Source organism: Arvicola amphibius, chromosome 17 (genome assembly GCF_903992535.2).
Source record: "Arvicola amphibius chromosome 17, mArvAmp1.2, whole genome shotgun sequence".
Classification (NCBI taxonomy): domain Eukaryota; kingdom Metazoa; phylum Chordata; class Mammalia; order Rodentia; family Cricetidae; genus Arvicola; species Arvicola amphibius.
Genome location: NC_052063.2, coordinates 2,769,780 through 2,784,778, shown reverse-complemented (window position 1 = coordinate 2,784,778; position 14,999 = coordinate 2,769,780). Strand labels below are relative to the sequence as shown.

Genomic DNA, 14,999 nt, shown 5'->3' with positions numbered 1-14,999 from the left:
GCGAGATTTAGAGTCAGCATAGAATATAAGGCATCCTCAGATAGGGATCTCGTCTGAGCCTTTACGAGTAAATAGGTTATGGAGTCTTGAGGAGAGACTTTCCCCCACTGTAGCAGACGCTCCTGTTACCAGTGTTGGTAGTAGATGCTATGCTTACCAGGCGTGTACTAGGCGTGGGAGTGAGAAAAGCAGACGTTTTCTGCCTTCTTGGTAATAGAAGATACTGATAGTCATGTAGGTAACCTAGGCAGGAGATGAGAATCAGAGTGACAGGTTACCCACTAATAAAGCAGGAAGGAGAGAACAAGAAAAGTAGAGAAGACCAAGGCATCTATGCCTTAAATGCTTATGTCATAAGTAAGCACCCATTTCTGTAAAGAGGTAAGTGTAGGCAGTAAATTGGCCAACACCATTAGTAACATTTGAGAGTAATGGCATAGGGGTTAGTGTAGGCTTCCATTGCAGTACAGAATTAATTTTATGAGCTGCATAATACTCGAATCTCAGCTCATATCTCACTTTCTGAAGATTTGTGAACTTTTAGGTTGGGCCTTTAGATAGTCATTCTCAAAGCACCTGCACTCTTAAGTTTTATTAATTATTGCAGTTTGATTTAATGATTAGTTAGTACATGTTTAAGTTGTTGCTACTCTACTAGAACATGACCTAATGAGAGCAAAGACCTCTAGCAGCGGAACAGGCACATTGCCTTGCATGTGGAATGCTGGTTGTTTGGTGCCTTCCCCAGCATCCTGTCCCTTACTTGCAGGTTACTTGTAGGGCTGATACTTTTTCCCAGTGTAACTCTGAATCCTATCATGAGACTACGCCCCCTACCCCCCATAGCAGGAGAGAGAAGCTTGTATAAGAGAAGTCCATAGAAACTTCTATGAATTTGGGCACTAAAAACTACTTAAATATTTCAACTCCATTACTAGTTGACTTCATAAATAGTACTTTTAGATCACTTATTCTGTTTCATTTATTTGAAATTTCATATTAACCTTTCATTTTTTAATTTTATAGGTTAATTTTACCTACCAGTTTTTGAAAAAGAAGTTCTATATATTTAGCCAGTTTATGTATGATGAACATATCAAATCAAGATTGATTAAAGATATTCGATTTTTCAGGGAGATCAAGGACCAAAGTGATCACAAGGTATGCTGTGTATTCTTCGGTACCTGGATCCGACTACTGTGTAATGACAGATGCTTGTGCTAGGCTTTGTTACCACACCTCTTCGCGACTGTCTTCCCCTTGTCTCCTGTGTCCTCCCTCCCCTCCTGCTTCCCCGCAACTCCCTGTGTTCTCTCGGGAGGCTTAAGGCGGATTCTGGCAATGCTGTCCAATGCTCCAGAAGTACTGCCCAGCTGGTTTCCTTCCAGCAGTTTTAGCAGTGCTGGTTTGGAGGCTGGGAATGTAGCTTCTTGGCAATGGACTTGTCTGCCTTGTCCCCAGTACCATAAGGAAAACAAAAATACACCTGAAACAGCCCAAACCAGCAGAACCTGTGCTCACAGACAGAACTCTGTGCTCCCTTTGCCCTCCGTGGGAGTTTTCCCCGTGTGAGGTGAGAACTCACTGCTGAGGTGGGGTCTGCATCTGCTCCCTGTTGTGGAACGATGTGAATTACACAGAGGTTCACCTAGTCTCAGCTGCGTGTATAGCTCCTGAGTGTATCCGTGGTAGTGTAGGAATTAACGACAGGACGTCATCAGTAGAGCATGTGCTAGATGTCTCTCTATGGATGGAGGCTGTAGAGCGCGGTGTCATTGCAGGAAGTGTTCGCCAGAACTTGGAAAGCCTTTTTCACCCTAAACTGATGAAGGCAACTAGAAATTTTTTTTTTTTTTCTGTTTTGGTTTTATGAGGCAGGATCTCATGTGAGACTGACATCACACTTGCTCGTAGCCAAGGAGGGTCTTGAACTCTGATCTTGCTTCTACCTCCCCAGGGCTGGCATCATAGTTTTGTGCTACTGAGCTTAGCATTTTAAGCAGCTTATTTATTTATTTATTTGGAAGGAATGTGTGTAAATTCTTCAGCCACAGGCCTATAGGAACTTGTTCACGAATCTGTGGACACACGCGGTTACTGGCTCAGTTCCTTCTCTCGGTCTGATAGAGTGGTTGGGCCAGGCAGCTCCTGGGGTGGGAATAAGTTAGGTGTCATCAGTTTCTCCCTTTAGCTGAAACTAAAGCAGCAGCAGCAGAAGCTCTGAACACCAGCAGGGCTTGTTACAGATTTGTCATTAGACTTGAGTGACTTATTTTTATAAAGAATAATGAAATATAGAAAGACAGTGATACATTTCATGAGCCATTTACTAAGGATTTTATGTTTTAAGGGCCTAAAGATATCCTTAAATTTATCTCTTTAGTATCCTTTTGATAGAGCAGAAAAATTCAATCGTGGCATAAGAAAACTTGGAATCACACCAGAGGGACAGAGCTACCTTGACCAGTTCAGGCAGCTCATCAGCCAGATTGGTAAGTCACTTCAAAGTATTGAAAAATATAGTGCAAGTGCCAGAATCACATACACCACATGTATGCGACAGCTCATGTATTGTGTGAATGCTTCTACTTCATTCCACTCACTAAACTGTTGAGTAGGAACTACCAGTAAATGGCTAAATAAAATTTGTTAAATTAGACATTTGCGTAATAAATGCACCCCAGAATTACATTCTCAATTGAAGAATCAACTGGTAAGTAAAAATAGTTTAGTAGGTTTTGTGTAAGTTTGATTATAGATTATTTATTGAATGATGTAATTTTTTAATACTGTGCCATTTCGTGCTTTGAGTAGGATTTGTCGTGTTTTAGAAGCAGGCTTGACTTTTGAAATACAGTACATAATTTTTAGAGGGAAGAACTCCATTTAAGCTCAAAGATTAGCAGGCTCCCAGTCTGTTGGCATGTGTGGTCTCTGTGAGCCGATGACGTGTGCTGATGAGAGACGGAGAAATACAGTGTGGTGACACTTCTGCCCTGGGCCAGCTCACGGGCACTCTCTTCAGTGACCCTGTCAGCTGACGTGTACTGAGCATGCTTTCAGGGCTGTGACTTTGTATGAAGCCACCCGTAGTAGGTGATGTGGTGTTCCCATTCTCTCATCCTGGAGGATTTATGATCAATGAAAGTCTCAGATGCTGATGTGACAGTGAATGAAGTCCCTGCCTTTAGAGTCTAACAGATGAGGAGGTTGACGTACAAGTAATTTATTTAGCTTGATCTAGGTCACAGCCAACACATGGTAGAATCTAGATTTCAATTCAGTAGCCTAGCTAGGCCTTTTGCTTTTAATACTATTCTCAGCATGCCTTTTACTTTAGTTGAAACAGTCAATTTAGGTATTTAATTTTTAAAAGATGTGTGTTAATGGGGCCAGAGAAATGGCTCAGTGGTTAAGAGTACTGGTTGTTCTTCTGAGGACCCAGGTTCAGTTCCCAGCATCCACATGGCAGCTCACACTGTCTGTATGTTCCAGGGCATCTGACATCCTCACACCAGTGCACATAAAATAAATTCTATATTTAAAAAACTCTCCAGAGACATGACACACTCTAAATAAAATACATAATTTTTAAAAATACATGTTACATATTTTTTTAAATGCTTGAACAGTTGGAATAGGCCTTAACGTAGGTCATGATTGTTACTGTGTAGCATTCATATCGGAACCATAATGCTTATGAGATATTAACTGTTAACCTTTTTATTTGGCCTATCTTTTTCTCCCAAGTAATTTCATTTCCATTACATATCGAATTACTTTTGTGACTCAGGACTTGTTTGCTTTAGGGATAGGATAGTGAAGAAGGCAGATGCCATAACTCAGTGGGTCCTTATCCTAGTTGAGGAGAAAGGCAGACAAAAAGATTGGGTATCTATTAAGTCGTTCTGGGTAAAATGTGGTGGGCTGAGCAGTCCTGTGCAGTGATATTCAGGAAGACTTTCAGAGAAGTGAAATTTGAACAGGAACTAAATAATGGAAAAGGATAAACCTTGTGTGTGTCTGGAGAAATAGAGTACCAGACAGGCAATGGAAGTGTAAAAGCCCTAAGTCTCCCGGCATTTTTGAGGAACTGTCTGGAATAGGGCTGGAATGAAGCTAGTGAAGGCCTGTTAGCAGGGCACACTGGGACAGCAGCCCTGGGCTGGATCATGCAGAGCTGTGCTGACGCATGGAGGGCGGATGCCACTCTGGACGGAAGGACATGGTGCGCCGCAGTCACATACATACATACACACACACACACACATAATATTATGAATACTGGGTAAAAGTCTAGAGATCAGAGGAGTCCAGGCTAGAGAGACGAATTTGGGAGGTCCCAAGTAAAGATTTCCTGACAGCACTTCAGAGGAGTGTGTGGGAAATTGTACTATAATTTTAAAATGTTTGATCATTTAACGAAGCAATTAATGGTTTTAATTTATCAACTGAATTACATTTATCTTAAAATAGTAATGTCTGTGTATATCTAAATTTAACTTTTAAAACAACTTTAAAAACAACTTTTTCTTTTACGGGACAGAAATTAAAATTAAAGCAGAATATTTTGGTACTTAGGAGTGGAAACTTCCCAGTCGATTACTGTATGTATCTTGTGCTGATTGTTAGAATTGCTCTTGTAAAGATGTGCTTTCTTTGTGTGTGAATTGCAGGTAATGCTATGGGCTACATACGGATGATAAGATCTGGTGGTCTTCACTGCAGCAGCAATGCCATTAGGTATGGATTCAAACATGATTTCTGCCTCGTTTCTTTCATAATACTGTAGAAAATGTACTTGTGCTTTTTAAATACATTTGAGGTGTTACTGCCTAACCTCTGCCCCTTTGATGTAAACTCAGTAAACTTGTTTTCTTCCCAGTGAAGAAAACATTGATCCTAACACCTGAAGAATTTTTTCTCTTATATTTTAAGATTATATCAAGGGGCTAGAAAAATGGTATAGCATTTACTCCTCTAGAGTATTTGGGTACATTTCCAGCACCCATACGGCTGCAAGCAACTGGCTGTAATTCTAGATCCAGGGGATCCAACACCCTCTTTCGGTCTCCACAGGCGTGGCACATAGACACATCGGCAGGCAAATACCCATACACATAAAATAGAAATAAGTCTGCTAAAAAAATTTTAAAAAGAAAAGATTTTTTTTTTTAAAAAAAAAGACTTTTTGGCCGGGCGGTGGTGGCGCACGCCTTTAATCCCAGCACTCGGGAGGCAGAGGCAGGCGGATCTCTGTGAGTTCGAGGCCAGCCTGGTCTACAAGAGCTAGGTCCAGGACAGGCTCTAAAAAAAAAAAAGCTGCAGAGAAACCCTGTCTCGAAAAACCAAAAAAAAAAAAAAAAAGACTTTTTGAAAATATTTCTTTAAAATACAGTGAAGTGATTTTTATCAGCATAACTAGTGAATGTAAAGATTGGTGATTTTGAATATCAGAATGTGAGTACATAAAGTTTGATTTGGAACTAAAGTGATATTAACAATATTACTTGAAATGCAAAGTTTTTCCCAAATACATACTTAATTTTTGCCCTTCCATAGTACTTCATGTTTGTGTTGGTTGCATATATTTTACTTGCCCCCATAAATTCCTTCTCAAATTCTCACGTAGATTCGTGCCGGATCTTGAAGACATTGTGAGCTTTGAAGAACTAGTAAAGGAGGAAGGGCTTGCAGAAGAAACGCTCAGAGCAGCCAGGTAAGCTGGGGAGTGGCCAAGACTGGGACGCTGAGATTCGCTTCCAGTCTCAATTTAGGAAATACCTCGCTTCTAAGACTTTCAAACCTTATCAGAAAGTGATCTTCTGGAGAATTCTGTGTTCATACAGCTGTCAGTCACGTATTCCTGTATGGAGCGAGTAACTGTAGGTGATACCTAAAACCTCAATCGTAAAACAAATTCATCCGGTGCTGAAGCCATGGCTCGGTGGGTAAGAGCACTTGGCTGCTGATGTAGAGGACTTCAGTTTCCAGCCACCACATGGAGGCTCTAGGGTGATGGAATATACAGATGGTGCCTGAACTAAATAATGTTAACTTTGGTTATTATGATATTTTAAAAATGATAAGCATTCAATTGAAACCATATTACTTGTTTTTTATTTTAATTCTTTTCCCAGGCACGTATTATGCACTGTGATTGTTGTGATGCTGGGCAGGGCAACAGGGAGGAGCAACTCCCAGCCATCCTGGAGATGCTAGGGAATCACAGGGTACGCTGCTGCGGTGTGGTCTGCCGCTATGCTGTGCTGTTAGTAGCTTAGGGGTATTCAGTGCAGTCCTGCTTCAGTTCCCACTTACCACACTGCCAGTCCATTAGGATGGAGCCTCTCACAGGATGAAGAGCATCTCTAGTTGCTTCATGTGCATCTTAGAAAACCTTCCACTCGTGGAGCTTGCGAGTAGTAGTGGTTCTACTTAATCCCCAGCCATAGAAGCTGCTGGTTCTGAAGACTGTAAGAGACGTTCAGCTCTGAAAGAGGACCGGATGGAAGCTAAACAGATGCTAGAAACATTAGTGAAGAGGTTTAGTGTGACAGAATATATTTACAGTGAAAGAGAGACCCAGCCAACAAGATTTTTTAATGCATAAAATCCTTGCTACCAAACCTGATTTCAGGCCTCAGAACTACACAGTGAAAGGAAGAAACGAGCTGCTGCAAGCTGTTCTCTCATGTTTACATGTTCATGCATTTGCTTATGTGTGCGTGCCTATCTGGACACTATCCACGGCTGTTGTAAAGAGTTGGATGGTGAGGTGGCTCAGCGAGTAAGAGCACTTGCCACTTAGCCTAGCAGCCTGCACCTCACCCTCAGAGCCCACCTTACGTGCAGTGTGTGTGCATGTGTATGACACATGCAGTTATACATACGTGTGCATGAACACAATGAATGCACAAAAAGGAAAAGAAAAGAAATACAAGCTGCTCTTTAAGGATGCTGTGTAAGTTCATTAAGTGACACTGATTAGTTTCTGCTCATCCTGAAGTCCATGGAAATTCTACGCTATTTCCTGAGTTGGCGTAGTATTATTTAGCCCCATGAAAGACCTGGACTTTTAAAAAGCCACACCAAGGAATGTTTTGTTTTGTTTTGTTTTGTAGGCATTTGGACTCAGTCCTCAGTGATCATACCCGAAATTCTGCTGAAGGCACAGAATATTTCAAAATGCTTGTAGATGTTTTTGCTCCAGAATTTCGAAGGCCAAAGAATATACATCTCCGGAATTTCTATATCATTGTCCCTCCTCTAGTGAGTATTTGAAAAACTAGAAGTGAGTTTTTAATAGGTGTTACTACAGATTCACTTTCCATAAAGCGTGAAGTACATTCATACCTCTGGGATTGTGACGTCAGCAGTTATGACCAAAAGCTTGGGCTTGCAGCTGAATTGTCGTAGCTGACATCAAGAGGAAGTCGCGTAGTCAGTCACTGGAGAGCGCGTCCGTCCCCGTGTGCTGTAGGATCTTTACATTTTAGCTGCTTCCTGCAGATCAACTTATTATGATGTCAGGTTTGTTCCAACATACCTTTTGAGATAACTTCCCCATTCAGCTGTGAACGCCTGCACCTGTGATGACTTGTAGTGCTTTCTCCTGGAATGTTTGTGCTCTTTGCGAATTCCGTGGTTGCTCTCTAAAAGTAGCTCAAGTCATCACAAACTGCATTTAGAAACAGTTACTGCGGCGAGAGAATTGAGTTTAGAAAGGTGTATGTTAGCAGTCAGTCTGATCTTAGGAGGCTTCTGTACCGGATTTTAGCAGCTGTCTGAGATCTGAGCACCCACAGGCGCACGGTGGCTTCTTACATCTGATTTGGATCAGGAGTGGTTTTCCATGACCTGGTGCGACTGAGTGCAGCGTCTGTCTAGCGTGCGGGTTCTCCCCACACTCTGTAGTCGGGTGTGGTGGTCTGTGTCTGTAATCTCTGCTTTTAGGAGGTAGGTAGAAAGAAATAGGATCCAGAGTTCAAAACTATCCCTGGACAGCCTGAACTATATTCGGTGGTTTTCAAAACAAACAACAGAAACTTCTGGAGGCCTGGGTCAGTGGGTACGAGCACTGCTGCTTTTCCAGAAGACTCAGGTTTGACTCTCAGAAGCCACATGGCAGTGCAGAGCTGTCTGTATCTACAGTCCCGGGGGATCTGACACCCCCTTCTGACCTCTGTCGGCACTGCATGCAAATGGTGCATATATGTGCATGCAGGCAAACATGCATACACATAAAAACAAATAAAAGAAAAAAATTTAAGTGCTCAAAATAAAACCCCCTCTCCTTGAATTGCTAGTTTCCTAGTATACATACATCATCACCTATTAGAAACGCCTCCCTTTCTGTTTCATACATCTATTGTTTACTGTTGTTTTTATATCTCGAATGTGGCCGAGACGCCCATATACATCTGCTGAGTGCCGAGGTTAAAGATGTGTGTCACTTGGTACTACTATATGTACTAACTTGAATCTTCCCCAATCTCCTTTAATCATGAGATCATCATATACAGACCATGCTAGGCAGCCGTGGAACCATAGGTGAATTGAGGGAAGAGTCTGGATTTTTTTAAAGTTCAGTTATATAATAGACTATGTGTAGTACAAAGACATAGTGTGCTATTTTTTGTCCTTTATAGTCTGAGTCCAGGGGAGAAGATAAATATAATGAGCTGCAAATTTAAAAAAAAAAAAAGACTAAATGGAAGTCAACAAAGATTTTACAAATTGATTGTAATTGTCAGATATTTTATAGTTAGTAAGAGCCACTACTATGTAGTATTTTAGGGTGATCTGTGGAGGTGGAAGGAAGGATTGCTTTGTAAAAAGTACTTATGTTTTGAGGTAAAGAAGTGAAACCATTTTCTGCTCTCCATGTTTCCTTGTGTTTCACTTTGGGCCAAGATCTCCTAAGAGTCAGTGTTCTCACTAAACTGTGCACACGGTGACTTCCACCGAGCACTGTGCCAGGGTAAGATCAGTGGAGCGGAGTCTCATGCTAGAGGACTTGGCCGAACAGCCCTCGAGACATTTCAGGGTTTGTTCCTCACCAGGAGCCAGTTTACTCAGGAGCTGAGAAGAAAGTATGTTTGTAGTTCTTGAAATGTCTGTTGTAGCAAAGTTGTGGATTTTATTAGCTCAGTTGTTTTTCTGTGTCTTCTTTCCTTTCAGACGCTCAACTTTGTGGAACATTCTATAAGCTGCAAAGAGAAATTGAATAAAAAAAATAAAATAGGAGCGGCATTTACTGATGATGGTTTTGCCATGGGTAAGCTTAATATAGCTATTTTCCCATCAATTTTGTGTTTACCTTAAAGTGAGCTCTCAGAAAGATTTGCTCGAAAATATATTTATGTGCACCTTAAGATACGCTGTTTTCTCTAGGAGTGCCTGCTGTTAGCACTGCTTTTCTCAAGGCCTTTCCACCCCTGTGCTGTCCTTTGATGCCGTTAGAACAGAAATACTGTCTGTCCAGCTTGCCCTCTGTCTGTCTGTCTGTCACTGGATTTTGTATTGTGACCATGGACAGCTCATTTTTCCTGATGATGTCCAGGATTGTAATGTTTTAGTCTTTTCTTTTTTTCTTTTTTTATACTTTTCACCTTTCCCCCCTTTAAACCAAGGAACCTGGAAGAGAACCCTGGTCAGCTACCGTTTGTGCTGTGAAACGAGGTGTGAAAGCATTGGTTCAGGTGACTGTGGTGCAGGAGAGAGAAAGGAGGACTGTACTCACTGAAATTTAAATTTTGGTTTTACTGTAGGTGTGGCTTATACCTTAAAGCTTTTGGATCAGTACCAGGAGTTTGACTCACTTCATTGGTTCCAGTCTGTTAGAGAAAAGTACATAAAGGAGATAAGAGCAGTTGCTAAGCAACAGAATGTACAGTCAGCTAGTCAAGATGAGAAGCTGCTGCAGACGATGAACCTCACTCAGAAGCGACTGGAGGTCTATCTGCAGGTAGGGCCTCGGGTCCAGATCCCGCTGACTGATTTACACTACAATTGATATCTGAAGCCATATGAGATAATAGCAGTAAAAAGAATACATGTTAGAATTGATATTTGGATATTAGGTCATAAAAAATTAGATTGGCCTGGGCAATATGGCAGGGTATGAAATGCTTGTCCTTCAAGCCTGTGGACTGGAGTTCAGGTCCCCAGAACCCATGGAAAAGCTGGGAAGGTGTAGTTGCCTATAATTCTAGCACTTAGAAGGCAGATTCAGGAAGTGCCTTCCAGCAAGCTGCCTAGCTAGTCTACCCAGAATCTGTGAGCCCCAGGTTTGAGTGACACACCATGCCTTAATATGTGATGTGGAGAGTGATTGAGGAGGACACCTGACTTCAACTTTGGAGCTATGCACACGCGCGCACGCACACACACACACACACACACACACACACACACACACACACACACGAATTCCCAGTCACACATGTGAACAGGCTTGGATGCACCATACACACATGTGCACAGGTATGGCCAGGGTACTTAGAACTTTAGAGACATTAAAATGCTACTTTGTTGTTTTGTTAAAAGTATTTCCCTTTTTATTTCAAATTTTCTCATGTAGGAATTTGAACTGCTTTATTTCTCACTGAGCAGTGCAAGAATTTTCTTCAGAGCAGACAAGACTGCGGCTGAAGAGAATCAAGAAAAGAAAGAGAAGGAAGGTTAGTGAAAGGCACAATTGTGCATAAACCAGTAACAGTTGACAACTGTGTTCCATCTTCTTGTCAGATTTCTAGTTTACTTAATCCTTTGGAAAATTATATAGACCTAGAAATGAATCTTTTACTAACACCCACATGGATCCCGTGTGGTGTGGAGAAAGGTTTACTTTATTCCTTAAGTCCGTGCTCTGGTTTATCTAACAGACTTAACAAGCTGCTTCTTTCCTACTGCTCAGGCCTGTATCAGGAGGGAAGAGCTGGTTAACAGCAGCTGCAAACAGCTGAGCTGCAGAGATGCCCGAGGTGACAGTGCTTGTTGAGGAGGTGTGAAATCCCTGGGTGTGGGTGTCATGATAACAGCATCCACTCTGCGTGATGAGGTCCACGCGAGCCCCTGTGGAAAGCCTTGTGCCCATCCTAGTCTGTAGGGTGATGGGGGCTCACATGATTCAGTCGGTGTGCACCAGCCTTGCTCAGTGCTGCACGGCTCAGGTCTCCATGTCTCTCAGATGTGACATGGAAGAATAATTGTCTACTCTGTTCATTCCGTTGTGGAAATTATGAAATGTATGTAGGTACAGGAGGTAGGTAACATTTAGAATTTTATGGTTTTTTCCATGTTATATCTGTCGTGTTAATTTTTATGAATTGAAATGTAAAATATTTTCATAAAAGGTGGTTTTTAATTTTTTTTCATTTGCATTGAGCGGAGGCTGTTCCTTTGAGTAGACTTATGTAAACCAGTTTATTCTTGTCAGTGTTGAATATGTTAAGGGTTACTTATCAGTACTAGGTATCAGAAGCACATCCAGGTATTTTAGAATCTGGACTAATAAACATGTGCTGGAGATGACTCCCGAAGCTCCGTCTGTCTGCACTGTTGTTTGTTAGTGTTCTGGACAGCAGTGCAGGCGCACACATCTGAAGGAACGTGCTCAGGTCGTCTGAGCTGTGAAGACACAGCTGTTGCTTTGGTTTTACTGCCGCTGACTAAGCAAACTGCAAGTGGGTTTTGTATTTGCTTTAAGGCCTAAGCATGAAGACAGCCACAGCCAGCCTAGTCTTCAGGCTGACCCTGTTCTTCAGGACACTGTCTGGTGATGTCACTCACGTGTCAGTGTTCCACCGCAGTTGCCTGAGTGGTGAGAGCTGCCTAGTACATAACTCAAATGACTGTCAGCTGCCGACATAAAACATATGCTGACATGACATTCTGCACAAAGTGCCAATAATTCGTTGACACAATAGTAAAAGGCTGTGGTGGTAGGGCACACCTCCAATCTAGCACTTGAGAGGCAGAGGCCAGCCAGGGCTACACAGACAAACCCTGTCTCGAAAAACCAAAATGTAAAAAAATAAATAAATTATGAGCTGGGGCAATGGCTCATGCCTGTAATCTTATTATTTGGGAGGCTGAAACAGATCACTGAGTTCAAAGCTACCCTAGACTACAGAAACTCTAGACAAGTCTGGCCTACAAAATCTCAAAAAATAAAAAAAGGAACTGGGGAGATTGTTTAGCAGGTAAATGCTTAGAGAGCCTGAGTTCAGATCTCCAGCACGCATGGAAAGCCAGGCATGGTGCATGTGTCTGTAACCCAGCTCATCCCAGTGGGACTCATGGCCAGCCCATTTAGCCAATGAGAAAGCTCTGGGTTGTTATAGAGACCCTGCATCAGATGACCTATAAAGCCAGGCATGGTGCATGTGTCTGCAAACCCAGCTCATCAATGAGACTCATAGCCAGCCAGTTTAGCCAATGAGAAAGCTCTGGCTTCTGTTACAGAGACCGAAGAAATGTTTCCACAGTTAAAAGCACTGGAACTCTTCAGATGACCTGGGTTTGGGTTCACTTCAGAATCCACATGGCAGTTCACAAACATCTATAACCCCAGTTCCAGGGGATCTGACACTCTTTTGGTCTCCTAGGGTGCCACACATACATGTAGGCAAAATACTCATGCAGAAAAGAAATTTTTTTTTTTTTAAAAAAATGAGGAAAGTGATAGAAGTAGATACCCAATGTCCATTGTCTGGTTTCCATGTGTGAGTGTGTGCACACATGCGCCATACGTGTGTACACTTGTGTGCATACCATACTCACAGATAAATACTCTTTACTGATGGCAAGTTACTCACCCACACTGTTCTGACACATGCGTTCTAGCTGTGTTGGTGTCAGTAATGGCAGTCTGGTTTCCTGTCTGGTGTAGCTGATAGAAGGAAGATATTTTTTAACAAACTAATATATTTTGTGATGTTAGAAAAATATTTTGTGGATGCATCTTTATAAATTGACATTTAGTAGTATAGCCTTTTTTCAAACTGTATTTATTAACTTACTTTTTAAAAACTGACAAGTATTTCCATTGATACTTTCTTGCTTTCAGAAGAAACTAAAGCGAGCAATGGCGATGTCCCTGAGGGCACTGCGTCTGCAGACCCTGTAGTGAGATGATGTCTGGGGTCATCTTGGTGTCGTGATGCCTTCCCAGTGCCGTGGATTACAGACTACTTGAGAAATTGTCATTTCCCAGGTCACATCATGGAAAATTCTGTATGGCAGTGCTCTGGAGTCAAGCCCATTTTATTTCTGATGCTCTGGTTTTCAAGGGCTGAGAAGCAGATATTGGATCTTTGGGGTGTAGGCTGAAGATGCTCCTGCTGGACTCTGACGTGACGCTATCAAAGGGAGAGTCCAGATCCCCACACCATTGCTTCCCATCTCCTGTACTCTGTGTTTGTAATTTGTGTGTGTCTTTGGTCCATGTTGATCTCAAGTCATGGTAAAGTCGGTGCATATGCTGTACACAGCCAGTAAATACTCGATTTAAAGAGAGTTGAGCTTGAAATCGTGGCCGTCTGAGCAGACTCGGAGGATGCGCTGATGCTAGAGGTGAGGTGCCGTGTGACCGTCTGTGCGGTGTGGCTAACCGGTGCCCATGTGACATTTTATAATAGTTTACATTGCTTTGGGAACATTTATCCTCCAACATTTGCTTTAAATTTAAGATTTACTTAATCTCAAAGAAAACTCAGATTAAGCCATAGACTCCCACTTGAAGCTTCACCGCGTTTGGAGGCACTCTGATACTGGGGAAAAAAAAGAATGAATTACCTACATCCAAACTCAGGTTTCTTCGTTACATTAAATTGAAATTCTGGTGGCAATTTAGACAGATTTTTACTTTAAATCCAGTGTAATGATTAAATAATACTGCACTATGGCAGGCTTTCAGTAATTACCACTGTGAGAATGGAACTAGTACGTCACTTTCTGATGTTCAAAGAAAGAAAGACCGTGAGGAAATGTAGTTCCTAACAAGCGGCCAGCGTTACTTTTGTGAAGCTGTGCTAGCTAGTTAGTAAAACCGTCATGGCCTTTCAACGTATAATAAGACAATGCCTTTGGGGTGAAAAGGAAGGTTTAAAACTTTAGTTGTAATACAGACATTTCTTTTGGAAATGCTTGTTTTTCTGTTGCATTTGCCTGCTTAACTATTTCTTTGGATAAATCTTGCAAATAATCCTAACGCTTAGAATTCTGACATGGCTCTGTGGCCCCAGCTTTTGGGTCCTGCCTGGGACTCACTGATTGGGCTCGGGAACTTTCCCAGCCCAAGCTAAATACTATGACTGTTAAATCAGAAGAAGCAGAATAGATTGGAAATGTTTTTTATTATGTTAAACATGGTTTAGAGAATTATGAACAAAGGATGGATTAAAGGCATTTAATGTTTGTAATTGATACTAACTGTAGAGATGGCCCTAGAGCATGCTGCATAATTAATAATTTATATTTTCATTATTATAAATATTTATATTAATGATACTGGATTTGATTATATCAGATTTGTCACCATTTATAGTACCAGTATTTTCTTTCATTTAGAAAAATGTTCATTCATCATTATTCCTGCACATTAGAGTTTACATACTGTCTCCCTGGACACTTAAAATTGGGAAGAAAGTGACATAATTGTTCTACCTGAGTGAGAACTAATGTCACCTCAGTCTGGGTGAACTATGACATAATTGTTCTACCTGTGTTAGAACTAATGTCACCACAGTCTGGGTGAACTATAATAAGGCCGTGTAGATGAAATAAAATCTCTGAAGAGAGATGTATTTAAATGGTCTTAAACTGCAGAGCAACAGGGCTTCCGTGTATTCACGCTTGAGTTGATGCATACATTAGATGATGGTTTTCCTTGCTAACATTTTTTCAGACATACTGTAACTGAAATATTAACATGAGTGTTTTGTTGTAAATTCACAGAAAACTTAATGATGTTCCAGTTCTCAGGAATTAAG

The 14,999-nt window shown here is 41.5% G+C and overlaps 1 protein-coding gene across 10 annotated transcripts in view; it reads left to right on the top strand.

Moving 5' to 3' along the window:
* Washc4 (WASH complex subunit 4) overlaps positions 1 to 14,999 on the top strand; it is a 60,837-nt gene that overhangs the window by 38,106 nt on the left and 7,732 nt on the right. For 9 of the 10 annotated variants that reach the window (XR_005283657.2, XR_005283656.2, XR_005283661.2 and 6 more), the window contains 9 exons: positions 1,027 to 1,161; positions 2,384 to 2,492; positions 4,677 to 4,743; positions 5,633 to 5,719; positions 7,125 to 7,272; positions 9,184 to 9,280; positions 9,774 to 9,970; positions 10,586 to 10,685; positions 13,076 to 13,581. Coding sequence is in view for 1 of the 10 variants with exons in the window: in XM_038314896.2 (XP_038170824.1) it covers positions 1,027 to 1,161; positions 2,384 to 2,492; positions 4,677 to 4,743; positions 5,633 to 5,719; positions 7,125 to 7,272; positions 9,184 to 9,280; positions 9,774 to 9,970; positions 10,586 to 10,685; positions 13,076 to 13,143 (1,008 nt within the window). In the remaining 9 variants the exon portion in view is untranslated. Of the gene's footprint in view, positions 1 to 1,026; positions 1,162 to 2,383; positions 2,493 to 4,676; positions 4,744 to 5,632; positions 5,720 to 7,124; positions 7,273 to 9,183; positions 9,281 to 9,773; positions 9,971 to 10,585; positions 10,686 to 13,075; positions 14,254 to 14,999 lie in introns of those variants that run through there. The other variant, XM_038314896.2, reaches the window with a different exon arrangement.